We start from the raw sequence: 16,830 nt of genomic DNA on the forward strand, positions 1-16,830 counted from the left end.
TTGCAAGGTTATATGAGGCACGGCTACTGTTGCAACGAAGAGGCCCGAATTTGTTCAATCCAAAGAGGGCCATGGGGCCACCCAACGCACCGCCACCGCCGTCCTCAAATTTGGTGCGAAACAAAGCTCCAGTAATCCGAAAACTAAGCCCAGCCAAATTGAAGGACCGAAGGGACAAGGGCCTTTGCTTTAATTGTGATGACAAATTTTCACCCGGGCATAAGTGTAAGAAGCTTTTTTTCATTGAGGGGATTTATGAAGGGGAGATTGAGGAGCTAGGCCAGGCAGAAAATGGGGAAGCAGGCGAAGATAATGAGTGTGAAATTCCCGAAATCTCGCTTCACGCCATCTTAGGAGTGCTGACCTCCCAGACTATGTGCATCTCAGGCACTATCAAGGAGGCACGGGTAATCCTGTTGGCCGATACCGGAAGCACGCACAACTTCCTCAATGCGAAATTGGCAGAAAAACTGGGGTTGGTACCCGACAAGCACACGGCTTTTGAAGTGATGGTGGCCAACGGAGAGAGACTGTCCAGCAAGGGGAAGTGCTCGGCAGTGCTAGTATTGCTTGAAGGTACGTTGTTCATACTAGAATTTTTTCTCATCGATCTTCAAGGGTATGACTCAGTTCTTGGGGCTCAATGGCTAAAGACTCTCAGCCCTATTCTCTGGAATTTTGCTTCTCTACACGAGTTTTATTTGGCAAGGGCGTAAGGTGACACTGATCGGGGTAAACTCACCTAATAATCGATTGCTGGGGGGGCCAAAGATGCAAAGGGAGCTCCGTCGCTTCCTTGAGGGTATATTGCTCCAACTTCTGGCGGTCGAATTGGGTGTGGAGCAACAGTGCCGAGTATGAGTGACCTCGAATTAAAGCGGTTATTGGGGGAATTCCAGGAAGTATTTGAAGAGCCGCACAGCCTTGCACTGGTGCGCCGTAATGACCATCAAATCCCTTTAATCTAGGGTTCTTCTCCAGTAAAGGTTCGCCTCGACAGGTATCCTCATTACCAAAAAAATGAAATAGAGAAGATTGTTGTTGGGTTGTTAAACACAGGGGTTATCCGAGCCAGCACTAGCCCGTATTCCTCTCCGGTATTGCTGGTGAAGAAACAGGATGGTTCGTGGTAGTTCTGTGCGAACTACCAAGCCCTTAACCGAGTTACCATCAAGGATAAGTTCCCCATTCCCGTGATCGATGAGCTGCTGGACGAGTTGCAGGGGGCACAATATTTCTCCAAATTGGATCTACGCTTCGGCTATCGCCAAATTCGGATGCAGGAACAAGACATCAAGAAAACAGCTTTTCGCACGCACCATGGACACTTTGAGTTCCTGGTCATGCCATTTGGCCTCACAAATGCCCCTTCTACCTTCCAATCGTTGATGAACGACATCTATGGCAACTTCTTATGCAAGTTTGTCCTTGTTTTTATTGATGATATACTAATCTATAGTCGGTCTTGGGAGGATCACGTGCAGCACCTAACAAAGTTTTTTGAGCTTCTAAGGGCTAACCGCTTGTATGTGAGACAAGATAAGTGCAGTTTCAGGCAGCTACGGGTGAATTATTTGGGTCACGTTATTGACAGGGATGGAGTGGCAGTGGACCCCGACAAAATTTAGGCGATGTTGGCATGACCGAGACCCCAAATGCTAAAGGCACTTCGAGGCTTCCTAGGCCTCATCGACTACTACTGCAAATTCATCCAGCATTACGGCGTCATAGCTCGGCCGTTAACGCAACTCCTTAAAAAGGATGCCTTTGGGTGGAATGGAAAGGCTGAAGAGTCTTTCTCTCGGCTTAAGGAAGCAATGACCAAGGCACCGGTTTTGGCTCTACCAGATTTCTCCTAGCTGTTCATCATCGAGTGTGATGCGTCCAGCTTTGGCATTGGGGCTGTTTTGATGCAAGCCCGGCGGCCCATTGCCTATTTCAGCCAAGCACTCCATGGCCATAACCTCACTCTCTCCACCTATAAGAAGGAAATGCTTGCCTTGATCACCTCGGTCCAAACGTGGCGGCTGTACCTCTTGGGCCATTGTTTTGTGGTTCGGATGGACCACCGCAGCCTCAAGTTTCTATGGGACTGGACCATAGCTACCAAGGCACAGCAGAAGTGGCTTCTCAAACTCATGGGGTATGATTTCCTCATTGAGTACAAGAAGGGCACGACAACCGGGCAGTTGACACCCTTTCTCGGCAAATGGAAAGGACTCTTTCAACCTTCTTTGCTCCGGTTCCCCACTGGATTGATCCCATCCAGTAAGAAGTTCAACAAAATCCAGACCTCAGCCCTGGCCGAGAAGATATAGCAGCAGAACATCAAGGGGCCTTGGCACATGTAGGCAAGACTCATTTATTTCAAGGACCGAATCTACCTCAATTCCACCTATCCCATCACAGAAGCCATCATCACTGAGTTCCACAACAACACCCATGAATATCAAAAGGGGCTCAAGGAATCAGGTCGGTTTTTTACTGGTCACAGATGAAGCAACAACTCCGCAATTTTATTAAGAATTGCGATATTTGCCAACGCCACAAGGTCGACAATACCAAACCAGCAGGGCAATTGCAACCCCTGCCCATTCCCGAGCTCGTTTAGTCGGATATATCCATGGATTTCATCGATGGACTACCCGCTTCCTATGGCCGAACCACTATCTTTGTGGTTGTCGATCGCCTTTCCAAATATGGGCACTTTACTCCCCTTAAGCACCCCTATACAGCAGCATAAGTGGCGCAGACTTTTTTTAAGGTAATCTTCTGTCTCCATGGCATTCCTTCCTCAATTGTTTGTGACTGGGATCCGGTTTTTACGAGGATTTTCTGGCGGGAGCTCTTCCGCCTTCATGGGACTAAGTTCAACTTTAGTTCTGCCTATCATCTCCAAACGGACGGACAAACGGAAGGGGTAAACCGCACAATTGAAATGTACTTGCGGTGCTTCCCAAGTTCTTCACCAAAACAATGGGCCAAGTGGCTCCCTTGGGTGGAGTATTGTTACAACACGGGTTTTCATTCGGCCACTAAGCGAACTCCCTTTGAGATCGTTTACGGTCATCCTCCCCCTTCCTTATTGCCTTACATTCTCGGCACCACTCGGTCCGCTGTTGTTGAAGATACATTGAAGGCCCTGTTGAAAATATAACGGATCTTTTCATATTGGGTCTTACCATATTACGTTTTATTCTTTGATTTTATTCTGATTGTATTGCCTATTTTCTTTCCATATTAGTTCGTAGGGTTTCTCTATTTAAACAATGTAATTGCATGAGATCATCAAGTAATAAGAATAATTCTTCTTCCTCTACGTTTCAACAAGGTATCAGAGCCAACCTACGGTTTCGTTCGTTTCTGGGTGCTTGGGTTCTACGTTCGTTTCCTAATTTTCTCTGCCGCACCATTGTTTTGCCATGCCTTCCCTTTGAGATTGTGCAACTAGATGTGGCTCACCATAATCTAGGTCACACAACCCACAAAAGGTATTAACGGCAGATTCTGGACTGGTCCTCCGATGAACGGCAGAGTTCTTGGTGAACACCGATCCATCCCGAAGACTACTCGGTGTGTTTGATAGACCAATTGCAAACAAGGTGGCTTTCCTTGTTCTGTTAGGCGAGTTTTGGTTCATCCTGAAGCTTTTGAGGCCTACCGGCGGACGTGAGTGGCGGCGCGTGGAGCTCTGGCGACGGCGAGACGGTTCTGCCTCGGCTTGACTAAACGACATGTCGTTTAGAAGGGGTTCCAGGTTTGTAGTTCACCCTGCTAAACGACCTATAGTTTAGGGAAAAAAAAAAGGCGGGTTGCAGAATGAATCATCTGTTTTTATGGTTCAATTTCTAGTTCAATCTTTCCTTTTATTTTTTTTGAGTCCACCGGTTGTGTTGGAGCACTATAGTTGGTATGATGTCTGATTCAAAAATGTCGGAGACAAATTAGATGAAAGGGGCAGTGAGTCAGGTGGTGACCTCCCATGGTGAAAATCCTACTCTTCAAATCACAACTGTCAAATTGGATGGGCTCAATTATCTTGCTTGGTCACAATCAGCTCTTTTATCTATTAAGAGCAGAGGGAAGATGGGTTACTTGAATGGTAGAATTCAAGAACCATAGCTCAATGATCCCGCTTATGATTAGTGAGAAGCAGAAAATTTCACAGTTATGTCATGGTTCCTGCATTCAATGCAACTAGAAATCAGTCAGGGGTACTTATTTCTCCATACGGCCAAAGAAGTTTGGGATGCTGCTGCTCAGACATATTCCAAAGTGGGGAATACCACACTGAAGTATGACTTGAAGTGCCGGACCCATGGTCTCACGCAAGGTGATTTTCTGGTAGTCACTTATTTTCATAAACTCCACAATTTGTGTCAGGAGTTAGATCATTATCAGAATTTGCAGCCTATGTGCGCTATTGATGCCACTCAAATCAAGATGATTGAAGAACGCATTTATGAGTTTTTGGGTGGATTGAATTCAGAGTATGATCCTGTGCGGGTTCAGATTTTTGGGAAGGAGCCCCAAAAAATGTGAGGATACTCTCTCCACCTCTAGTAGAGCTATATGTGTGAGTGTGTGTGTGTGTGCACGCGCGCGTGCGTCCGTAGCTTAAAATTTCTTTCAACCAACGAATTAAGCTGTCTATACAGATTACCAGCTATGCCTATTCATGGATGACATCCCCAAATACATAGACCAAATTTTTCATCTTTTATAGCTGACTCCATGTATCCAACAATTAGAAGATCTGTTGACAGATTTGACAAGTATACTCAACGTGCACCTAAAAAGCAGTACTTGATTTCAAGTAACAGAACTATACACAACCCAAAGTTTTATAACCTTCCTGCCTAGTAAATATCATGTTCATTAAACATCGCAGTTTTATTCTGGCTATCAACCTACCGTAACTCTCCTCCATGAGGGCTTGAAGAAAATAATTTTCATAAATTAGACACCATTTCTAGGGAGAAAAATGGTACTTACATGAAGAAGAGATTCTCCTGATGTAAGAACCCCATTTCTGAGCATCCATGGAGAGCTGGAAAAGCTGTGCAAGAGATGTTTATAATAATAAAGGGCTTAAGTAATAGTATAGGAGATATATTCGATATAGCAAATGCATCCTCACTGTGAAGGACAACGGATTCACCTTAAAGTCAACTTGATGGGGGTCACGTCAAACACTTCAATATAGATTTTCTGCTGTCTTCTAGCTAAAAGATATATTTTCTGCCAAGGAGCTCCAATTGGAACTACTGAAGGAAGTGATAGACTGCCTCCATTGTTTTCATTGAACACAGGAACATTCATTGAAAGAAATTGGTCCTCCCTTCCATTCAAAGACTCACATCTCTGAACATGTGTCAAGGATTGCTTTACAAAACCTGTATCACAGATATGACGATGTGGTAAATGATCAGAAAATGGCAATCCTCTATTCTGGAACCTTGAAGAAACATTTCTGAAGAAGCCAAACAAGCTTAGTATCACTTCTTGCTCAAGCTCAAGGCGGAAATCTGCTACTCTGCAACCATTAAACAGCACATAATAAGCACTGAAAGTATTAAACTATTAAATGTACTAATTGCAGAAAATAGACACCTTAAGCTTATATATTCAAATGAAACCAATGAAATATCTTTCTTCCTCCAATTTGACACAGCTAGATAGAATACAGGTTCGCGAGTGTTCTCAGAAGCCATTGGTAATAATCTTTCATTTCTTGCTTTTGCGCTATTATCATAAGTTCTTATTTGGCCAGCCAAGGTGCTTCTGTATTCACGATCAAAGGACAAGATAACAGGATATGGGGTAGTGCGCAGCTGGTTGTCTATTTGCAATGATGAAATTTGAAAGGAAAGCTTCTGTTGATCCAAACTCCGTAGCAGATCGATTGTTAAGTTCTTCGCAGAGACAAAAAGCAATTCCTGCAAAAGAACAAACTGGTGAACAGAGCTTGAAGAGGTTTCATGGAAGATGAGGAGAATTCACTATGTTCCATATACCTGTGGGTCAGAATTAATCAAGGAGATGCCAACATGTGGGATAACAACAGAAATTTTTTCCTTGTAATCAACTAGCTTTTCCTGTCTCTGAGCATGCTTCCTTTTTTCTCTAAACTCATAGACACTTGAATTCTTCATGTCGTTTAATATGTGGTAACTTGAATCAATAACACAGAGGACCTGCAACAGTGGAAAGCAATCATTGAGCTATCGAGATAAACCACCAAATACTTGACTGCATGTACCAAACTATTAGAAATAAACCTTGGTTGCCCCCTCAGCATGGACTGACAAACACAATGTCCTCTCAAGCTTCTGTAGAAAAAAGTAGTGTAAGCCAGTAATAGATCGTGCATATAAATCATGCTTAAGGTCAACTGACAAAAATCAGTGAATATCTATCGAGTGTAGAGATGAATTACAAAATTAACAGAAACCTGGTACATAACGCTTTAATTTAAAAATAAACTCAAGATAGTAGATAGTATTAACAAAAAAAAAAAAAAAATCACCACTTAGATTCTGTAGTAGTACAAAATCTATAGTGCTCTTAATTTGTGCATTATCCTGGCTTAATTTGTTTGACTGTTAATGGAGCATCAGAAGATTAGTTGTATGATATGCTAAGACGTAAATGAAGCCAGTTTTTGAATTATGTTTTGTTTTGAAGTCATAAAAATAACCAAAGGTGACTTAAATTTATTTGGCTTATATCATTTAATTGATAAAGTTCTTGGATCTCTATTTTTAAAGTAAAACTGATGCATTTCTGTAATGTTTTTTGTGACTGTCATTTTGCTTAAGTAACCACAATGTAAGGGTAGTATAGCCTAGTATTAGCTGTTAGAAAGTATAAATAACAGATTACCAGACCTTTGTAATTCGTTTTTGACTATTGTAAGGAATTTTTCAGTGCCAATAATAGAGCCTAGATTCAGCTCTCTCTGATTTTTCAGATCAGCTGTTCTTTTATAAACACAAGATCTCTCTTTTTTCTTGAATCTGAATGCTGGAAGCATCAGAAGCTGTCATCTTTCTAATTTCTAAGAAAAGCTTTTTCTTCCAGATCATCCAAGCAAGCAATGACAGTGGATAGGTCACAGCTTTGTTCCTCATCCAGCAACTGATAGGACACCGAATTTGATTAAACTACACAAAGTGTTCTCTATCCCTATATATATATTCGCTCTTTTTTCTTTTTAGTCACTTTTACCCTCATGTCAGATGTCTCAAATGAGACTTCTTAACATAGTCTGCAACCTAAAAGTTACAAGCCTTACTAACAAGGAATTATTCTGAGTATTTTTGCTGTAACAGAATGAGGATGATAACCATATCAAAAGTAAAACTCACTCAATTTTTCCTCTCCCTCTCTTCATGGCTGTTAATCTAAGGGTGGGGGGTTAACTTTGATCAATAGTATTCTTTAAAATTCACCTACGTATTTTATGTCTCTTCTCCCTATTCCAGTGGGAGTGGCTAATCGTTTGGAAAAACTTCAGAGAGACTTCCTTTGGGGTGGTATTGGAGATAAATTTAAATTTTATTTGGTTAATTGGCATACGATTTGTTCTTCAAAGGTTTCGGGGGGAGTAATAGAGAAATATGGTTATGTTCAATAGAGCTTTGATGGGTAAATGGTTATGGAGATATGCTTTTGAAAGGGATGCTCTTTGGAAAAAGGTGGTGGATTTCAAATATGGAAGTATGGGGGGTGGTTGGTGCTCTAAGGAGGTTGGGGGTTCTTTTGGGGTTGGAGTTTGGAAGTGTATTAGGAGGGGATGGGATGCTTTTGCAGCTCATGTGAGATATGAGATTGAGAATGGTTCGAAAGTCCTGTTTTGGCATGATGTGTGGTGTGGGGAGATTCCTTTGAAGACTCTTTTTCCAGAGTTGTTTCTCATTGCTAGTGGCAAGTGTTAGTTTGTAATTGGCCACATTCTGCTGGACAAGATCACTTCTTTGTAAAGATGCTTTCAAACAGGGATTCCGTTATTTAGAGTGCTTCCAGAAGATTCTGCACAGATTCCAAGTCAGAAAATTCGGTTCCTTGCCAGCCGTCCGGATGACGTGACATACCGTCCGAACGCCCAACTGTCCAAAGCATCATCCGTCCGGATGACGAGAACTTCCCGTCTGGACCTTCCCTTGTGTCGAGAAGCTTCGAACTGCTCCAGCTTGCATCCGTCCGAATGTTTCAGCAGCACGTCCGAACAACATTCAGTGTTCGACCAAGCTTCCGAATTTCTTTCCAAAACACAAATATGGGAAGATCGCTGCAACCGTCCGGACGCGCTCATCCATAAGGCAAGTATCGCATTCAAAATCTAGCTGTCCGGACGCCAGTCAGCATGGTCTGGACGCGCGAGCATTAGATATGGAAATTGCGTGCATCAAATCAATTGTTCGGACGACCATTCCCCTAGTCCGGACGCCCGAAGCCTTTATATGGAAATTGCTTGCAGCGGAAGTGCGACCGTCCGGACGACAGGGCACTACCGTCCGGACGCGGCACAAAAACAGGAAAAAATTTCAGCGAAATTCTCGGGAAGTCGATTGCACAGTTGTCTGTCCGGACGACGCCTAGTTTTTATCAAGCCAGACGTTCATTTGAACCCTCAGCCTATAAATAGAGGTCCCTAGGCTTAAGAACAGTAAGAATTTGGTATTGAATTCCACTAGTGCTTAGAGAGTTATTTTGTGAGAATATTGAGCTGAGTTGTCTCTCTAAAGCTGTTGCTGTGTGTGCTATTCCTGCGCTTATCTAAAGTCTATCTTAGGGGTTGGCCTTAAGGTAAAGGATTCCATTGAAGATCCCTTCAGGTAGGAGACCTGGTTGGGAGGCATCCGTGTTGGGCTACACGTTAGAGGTCTAGGTACGACCACTGCATCTGAGGTATGTGAGTGCTACTACTTTGTAACTAGTCTTGTATTCTGAATAGTGGATATCCTGGGTTTGGCTGCCCCAGAGTGGTTTTTCTCATATTGAGTTTCTACTAAAATCTTGTGTTGTTTAAATTCCGCATTATTATTTTGTTAACACTTTGTGCATACACACATTTACTTTGTGTTAGAAGTCATTTCAATTTTTCAGCAAGGATGCATGGGTGGAGGAGAATATGCAGAGACAAAATGACACAATTCTGTGGAATATTTTGTTTTCTTGCCCAGTTCATGATTGGGAGGTGGAAGCGGTTAGTAGATTTTTTGAGATGTTGTACACTCTTAAAGTTAGAAGTGAGGGAGAGGATAAAATATGTTGGATTCCAGAGTGAAAGAAATCATTTGAGGTAAAGTCTTACCATAAGGTCTTATCTAATCCTATTCAGTCTTCATTTTTGTGGAAAAGTATTTAGAAAGTTAAGGTCTCCCCAAGAGTGGCATTCTTTGTGGACGACGACTTTAAGGAAAAATCTTAACTTAGGATAATTTACGAAAGAGAAACATTATTGTGATGGAGTGGTGCTATATGTGTAAGATTTTTAGAGAGTCCATTGACCATTTGTTTCTGCATTGTATGGTTGCTACAGAATTGTGGAGGACGATGCTGCAAATGTTTGGGGTGGAGTGGGTAATGTTGCGGTCGGTTAAAGATATGTTGGGGAGTTGGAGGAAGCAAAAGGGCAATCGGACGTTGATACCGATTTGGCGCATGGCTCAATTGTGTTTGATGTGGTGTGTATGGAGGGAACATAATACACGCTGTTTTGAAGATTGTGAGATTGATTTGATGAACTTGAAGAAGATGATGCTACAAATGTTGTTTATGTGGAGAGAGAAATTCCAGTCTATGCATGAGTGTTCTTATTTTGAATTTACATAGTATCAGAGTAAAGGTCTTGAATTCGAACCCTGTCTCTGTCATTCACCTTCCAATTTCAATTAAATATTTTAGATGTTAGCCCCACCTATTAAAAGAAAGTTTGAACCCACAGGTGAGAGAGAGTGTTAAAGTACTAATTAAATGATTAAATTTACTTCTTCTTATTAGATTAAGCTTTTGGGATAAGTGGTGATTTAACACTGGCAAAAGATTTTCATTGCAAGGAGGGAACTTGATTAAGCCCAATGTTACCAGAGTATTGTGCTATTGCTTTTTATCTATTTTCAGACAACATGCAAGATACGAGCCGTACTTTATGCACAGAAAATAGAGATGGATGAATTAGTATTTGGTATCTTCAGAAAAACATACAAGAAAGGATCAGTTCAGAAAATTAAACCATGCAAAGTTGATGTAAGCAAAAGGATTTGACACCAACTTTTTGCATACCATAAACTAACTGTTTTACGTACCATGACAAATCAAGGGTAAAAAAGTATACCTCGGAGGATGATGGTAAGTATACAGGCAAGTATTCTTTAACATCATCGAGAACATATGATCCCAAAACACGCTCTCCAGGTACCTTACAGTCCCGAAAAAACAAAACAAACTTTATTTAGTAAACATTAGAAAGTATCCATCATTTTAAACAAAAAACTTAATGGAATTACCTCGACAGTTAGACGATGTGGGTAGCAGGGTTCATCCCAGGCATAAGGGCAAGATGTATAAGAGTGAACAATAGTCTCAAATGTTTCACATTTTTGCTGGTAGATCCGTAGCCTCTACAAAGTGGCAAGTAGAACAAAGTAAAATTTAGTCGATCAAGTTTTTAACATGATAGATGTCTATGATTATGAAGAACATAAAATTTATGAGATGAATTTTGACATATAAGTGATGGATTCAAGCTACAAGTAAGAGACCAAAGAAAGCATCGATTTGAGCCACATAAGTTTTTGTAAAACAAAAAGGAGTCCTGTTGGAAACAAGATCACAAAAATAGAAAATATCTGTACTCAAAATGAACCATTAGACCTTATTCCAACTATTTTGAAGTACCATTTAGTGTGGTGAATAGATTAATTGCACAACAATACCAACCTCTTTAGAGAAATTATCAATTCTGTATGGCATATACCCTGTATCATCATCTGATAAGAGAATCAAGTTTGTCCCAGAACTTCCACGGAGGCTTCCAACAATTTTTTCATCTCCAATGGAAACATCAGCATTCTGCACTTCAACCCGTATCATATTTAATACATTGGAGTCATAGTTCCGCATTTTTACTTGAGTATCACCAAGATGATCACACAAGAAACCGCCTGACCATTGCCATCCAGGTTCATTGTAACGAATGGAAACCAATAACTCCCTGCTACAAGTTGAAATGTCAACAAAGTGGGGAAAGCCCAAAGCTAAAGAAAAATAGGAATGGAAGAGATATCTTCAAGCAATGGCAAAAAATAAGCGATCAAAATGGCCACAGACATGATTTAAATAATGAAATTGAGAAGTGGATCAAGGCAGTGGATTGTGAATCCACCAGTAGCAATGTTGACATTCCAGTAGCATTCATTCAAGTTTAATACATCTTGAACTTAACCATTTAATTTGTTATTTATTTATTTATTTTTTAATTTCCAATTCTCCCATTCTTTAAGAATCCCTCATATAGTAGCCAAGGGTCGGGGTCCAGGACTTACTCTGGCAAATTCATTAAGTTATATATCAAGAGAAAAATACACTACAAAAGACAGGATTTTATTCAGAGTTATAAAGGATGCCCAAGTGTGTTTTTGGCATGCAGCTTAGCAAGGCTTCTATGTAGATGCTCACAAAGCACCTTCAAACAGGCTAGCTTAAGCCCAAAAGCATATGCTTCTGCGAAGTGCATGGGACAAAAAAGGTATTTTGTTTTCTGCCTTAGACTGATTGATTTGTTTAAAAGTTAATTTCATACCCATATTGGCTACATTTCACAATATTAAAGCATTATGCTCATGTATTACCTAAAAAGGGAAAAAAAATGGGGTTCGACAAAGGCCAGCAAAAAATCAAAATATAATCAAAACATTATACACAGGAGAATTCATGAGGACAATAATAAGTTAATGGACATTTCCTGACACAACTTTGTATTTGCTTCCAATGTGTGCATAGATATCTGTAATGTGCATTTACAAAATGAGGACATGTGAGTGATCATGAACTCAAATTCATACCGAAGAACTCTATATGTTAGCAACTATACAATGCAACAACCTGGTTGTATCTGTCCAGTGAAGATGAGCATGTTCTCCAACACCTAAACGGAAAACAAGATCAGTTCCCTTCTGCTTATAACATAAGTCCATGTTGCATGCGTTACTGATAACATATCTGCAAAATAAGGAGTTTTAACACGGTAGAGAGACAATATTTAAAGAATATAACGAAACACATTCTTTAATGTAGTTCTGCTAACTACATCACCTAGGCTGGAAAGTAATGGCATTTGTCCTCCCAGCAAATGGTCCATCAACTGTATTTGATGTCACAGATATCAAGGATGCAGCATTTGATGACGATTTAGGAACAAGAATAGTGGTTGAACCACTTGGTGGAACAAGAAAGAATGGGCTTGACCATAAAGAATTTGACATGTTTTCTGAAAGGCATTCAGGCAGGCACCTACTTAATCTAACCATAACTTCATTTGTAGAGGAAATAGGATTAGGAGAAAACATGCATGCCCTGACTATTTCATTCTCATGTCCTACAGAATTTGAAGGCCTAGAAATCAACAGACCGCTTGAACTCAGTCTGTTTTTTGAACTTTGACTGTCTATATCAATTTGGTCAGATATTTTGTGAAACTTTGCGAGGGAATTAGATGAAATCAAAGGTTTTCTGAAAAATCTTGCTGAGTGTAAATTTACATTCTCCCTGATTGAGACAATGTGATTTTCTGGGGAAGAACTCCTTAAACTAGGTGGAGCCATAGCATGTGAATCATGGCTAGATGATAGCAGACTGAGGCCATCTTTTTTGCCCAGTAGCACTTCTTGTTCAACCAAATCATAACAGGAAGGAATAATGCAGCCCACTCGTTTAATGTCATCAGCAGATTCTGAAATCAGGAGGGGAAAACCAGTGCAATTATATAACAGAAAGGGGACAAAAATGAAGAGTTCCCTCGCACCGGAGAATCCATCGATTGTCTTCTCCACTGTTATATATAATGGACCTAGAATAAAGTAACACCATTACAATTAACAAATTACACATACAATAACTTCAACAGTAAATTTAATGGTAAATATCTACTACCATTTGACAAATCTGGATAAAAGGTCACAGTTTCAGACAGCGAAAACTTGGTCCCACTGAACTTAGCCATTGCACAGAATTTTTCTGTTCGAGGAAACTTCAAATCTGATGGTTTGAATCCTTGAATATGGATTTCTAGTCCCAGGTCATGCGATGGATCAATATGATGAAAGGAAGTTTTCACCTGTAAAAGTTTAGCAAATGATTTTCTTGAGTAATTGCACCATGCCCGATAAAAGTCAAGAAAACAAAAAGCAGTACAGAAATCAGTGTTTAGACTAAAATATATCTGCTAAGAAAATTTAAATCACTACCTCTGAAAGGAATGCGGTATGAGGAACCCCACTACTTTCAATTGTCAATGAAACTGCCTCAGGAAGGAAGTTGTTCACTACTAATGGAGTAGTTAGGGTCACTTGGTGAACAAACCGCTTCTTTGACTCATCCAGATCACAACTTTGAACTATTTTCTTTGAAGTACCCTTTCTATGCAGAGAACCACCCTTCTTCGGCCGATCAGATGAATGCAAGCTGATATTTCTAACTGATACGCAACAACGAAATGGATCACCACTTGCATGAAGTGGATAGCAAGCAAACGATTTAAGAAATCCAATTTTGCTCTCCTGAGAAAGAAGGCTTGTGAGATTATAATATTCACTCCACAAGTATGAAGTTCCAATTGGATGCCAACTCATGCGACCAGCTTCAGCCAAATGTAGAGGCAGTGGCAACTCCTGACCAGGATATATTGGGTCTAATATCTGAAAAAGTAGAATGAATAGGAAGTTTTCTAATGTACATCGGCACATAAAGAAATAGATAACTTGGATTGGTTAAAGGGTATAATGATTTTTTTTTCTTCATACCTTTGGGGATACACCAAATGGAATATCAAATCGCAGCTCCAACGGCAGTGAAGTTGCATTTGAAAGTACAACCTAGGTATATCAACTGTGCCTTAGCAAAGAACCAAAAAAAAAAAAAAAAAAAAAGAAAAGAAAAAAAGAAGAAGAGAGGAAGAAAACCCAAGAATACATGAAATGCAAGGGAACCTCTGATAAGTCTTGAATTGTTTGATTCAAGACCCCTTTATTTGCATTTGTTAGACCTAGTTCGTATTGTATATATAACGTCTTATTGTAGTTTTTGTGTTTTATCTTATTTTTAGGTCTTAGTTGAAATCTAATTCAAAACTCTTGAATTAGACCTGGAAATACATCAAGGGCATTTTGGTCACTTCCAGAGTTCGAGACTGACCCTGAGAAGATAGAAAATCGTCCAAGGCATTTCGATCGATCGACTATTTGTACAGCCAGTAATTTGATCGATCGATTGACATATTTTCGATCGATCGAATTCGCCATTTTCCAGAAAATCAGATATTTCCAGATCTTTGCATTCTTTATGCAATTCAAATCATTAGTTGGATTTTGTGGACAGAAATGGACGCCGACCAGCTCTGTTTGTGTGGCTAGGATTAGCTCTTGATGGTCTTTTGTAAATCCAATTCTCTATATATATGAGATTAGGGTTTTAGGTTAGAGGATGCATCTTTTGGGGTTTATTCGGATTTGCTCAGGTGTATCACTTCAATTTCTTGTATTTTCATTTACTTAGATGCTACTCTCTGGACCGAAATCCAGAGAGTTTGTTTCCTTGTTGTTCTTCCTTTGTTCTTCACATTCTAGTTAGTTTTCTTCTTCCTTTTCTTGTATCCGAATTATAGAAGTTTTAATTTATTGTTTTAGTTCATTTTCTTCTTGATTTCTTTACTGTTTTCATTTATTTCCATGCCTAGATTAGTTTAAATTCATGTTTAGCTAATTTAGTTCTTAGGGTTTGATCCAAGTTCTATCCAAAACCATGTAGTGTTCTTAATGTTCTTAGGATTTTCTTCAGATGTTTGATGATTGCTAAGGGCTAGAGAATATCAAAACTCATGCTAAAAGGTTTTGATATCAATATTCCAATCCAATTATTCATGAAAAATAGATTAACTTGTCTATGAGTTTTTCTTGAAGTCTTGAGAAAAACCAACATTCTTGGAAACAAGAATGATGTCTTTTGCAATGATGCTATTTGACATGATGTATGATTTCTCATTAGAGTCACCTTATAGGGTATGCTAGGGAACACCAATCATTTCACCCCTTTGGTAGTCTAATTGTTTTTCAATTGTAGTTTAACTTTATGTGGAATGATTTGGTGTGAAACTAGATACCTTATCATTGTGGCCTAGTTAGGGTTTTCATATATCTTGTATGCTTATTGGGATGTGTTTTAGAGTAGTAAGCTAGGGAGCATTAGTCACTCCACACCTTTGGTAGAGTAAATGTTTTTCAATTATAAGTTAATCTTTACGTGAAGTAGATTAATGTAAACCTAGGTGCTTTATAACTACGTCTTAACGAAAGTATTTTCGTGTCGAGGTCGTCGTAATGGTTGACGCCCATTACGCGCTCATATCAAGCATGTTAGGAAGGTCCATATAGACTCTAAGCATTTCATTGGTTGAGGATTGGATAGGATCAACACCCTAAGTTTTCTTTTAAGTTAATTTCATTTCCGCTTTCAATTCTTTACCTTATTGTTGTAGCTTCAATTCTACAACCCTTGCTTTTATTTTTATCTTTAAGTTAAGTTAGATACGTTCCTTTCCATATCCTATAACGCAAAACAACCAATAATCTCTGTGGTTCGATCACCCTTACTATAGTACAATCGATACGTACTATTGCGAGTGGTAAACTTATAAATTTAAAAATCCACGTGTAGTCGGCGAGTCCCGAGCTATACCAACCTCATCAGCATAAAAAATGTATCTAAATTGGACTTTGTACTTACAGTTGAGTACAATCGTATTAACTTGCAATATCGCTGCACTGAAACGTCAAACACAACAGGAACAAGAAACCCACTGCCGGTGTATGTTCCATTCTCTTCACTGTCGTCATTGAATGCCTCGGAAAAATCAATCTCAAAGTAGGTAAGTCCCACAAGATCCATTGAAATAGGAGCAGAAGGCACGGATGTTCCCTCAAGTTGAATGGTAATAAAATGATGAGCAACCGCGTTTGATTTCTGCTCATGAAGTCTATCAGAAGAATGGGCTGGCCTACAATGAAAAAGTGGTTCTCCAGGAGTTTCATTAATGTAAATAGGAAGAGAAGAACCTGGTTGCACATGATTTCCATCTCTCAGTTCTGAGACATCAAACTCATCAGGATTACCCAGTCCTTGATAAACATAATATACCAGTGGCACAGAAGTCAAATTTTGAAGTATATAAGGAGCATATCTTCCATCAGACATAGATTTAGTAAATGGAGAATTTAAGAATTTCTTGCTTTCAGGATGATCATAGGGTTCCATCAGATCCCAAGCATCCTTTATCATCTCAATTGTCCTAGAAAGGCACTGAAACACAAAATATGTACATTAGCAATGGATTAGAAAAGAAAAATAACAAACAACATGAATCTGCACTGAATGGTAGAATTAAAAGGTTCATGTCTTTCAATAGCATCCAGTTGTGGCCTGAACCACTAAATGTATTAGAGACTATAACTTGATCTACATATACACCTACTTCTGCAACCACTGTTACCACTCAAATTTGTTATGGTGTATGTAGATGCCAGTTGGGATTTAAATGCAAAATTATGTTTC

General features: G+C 39.7%; 1 protein-coding gene across 3 annotated transcripts in view; it reads right to left on the bottom strand.

The window, feature by feature from the left end:
- Positions 1–16,830, bottom strand: part of LOC133867717 (uncharacterized) — a 116,047-nt gene that overhangs the window by 14,643 nt on the left and 84,574 nt on the right. For all 3 annotated transcript variants that reach the window (XM_062304484.1, XM_062304485.1, XM_062304483.1), the window contains 14 exons: positions 16,006–16,578; positions 14,028–14,099; positions 13,473–13,922; positions 13,159–13,342; positions 12,322–13,075; positions 12,112–12,228; positions 10,948–11,221; positions 10,515–10,628; positions 10,343–10,426; positions 6,282–6,332; positions 6,018–6,197; positions 5,614–5,939; positions 5,162–5,536; positions 4,996–5,059 (listed from right to left, as the gene is read on the bottom strand). In XM_062304484.1, the coding sequence (XP_062160468.1) occupies positions 4,996–5,059; positions 5,162–5,536; positions 5,614–5,939; positions 6,018–6,197; positions 6,282–6,332; positions 10,343–10,426; positions 10,515–10,628; positions 10,948–11,221; positions 12,112–12,228; positions 12,322–13,075; positions 13,159–13,342; positions 13,473–13,922; positions 14,028–14,099; positions 16,006–16,578 (3,618 nt within the window). The remainder of the gene's footprint in view (positions 1–4,995; positions 5,060–5,161; positions 5,537–5,613; positions 5,940–6,017; positions 6,198–6,281; positions 6,333–10,342; positions 10,427–10,514; positions 10,629–10,947; positions 11,222–12,111; positions 12,229–12,321; positions 13,076–13,158; positions 13,343–13,472; positions 13,923–14,027; positions 14,100–16,005; positions 16,579–16,830) is intronic.

The sequence above is a fragment of the Alnus glutinosa genome, chromosome 5 (assembly GCF_958979055.1).
Source record: "Alnus glutinosa chromosome 5, dhAlnGlut1.1, whole genome shotgun sequence".
Taxonomy (NCBI): Eukaryota; Viridiplantae; Streptophyta; class Magnoliopsida; order Fagales; family Betulaceae; genus Alnus; species Alnus glutinosa.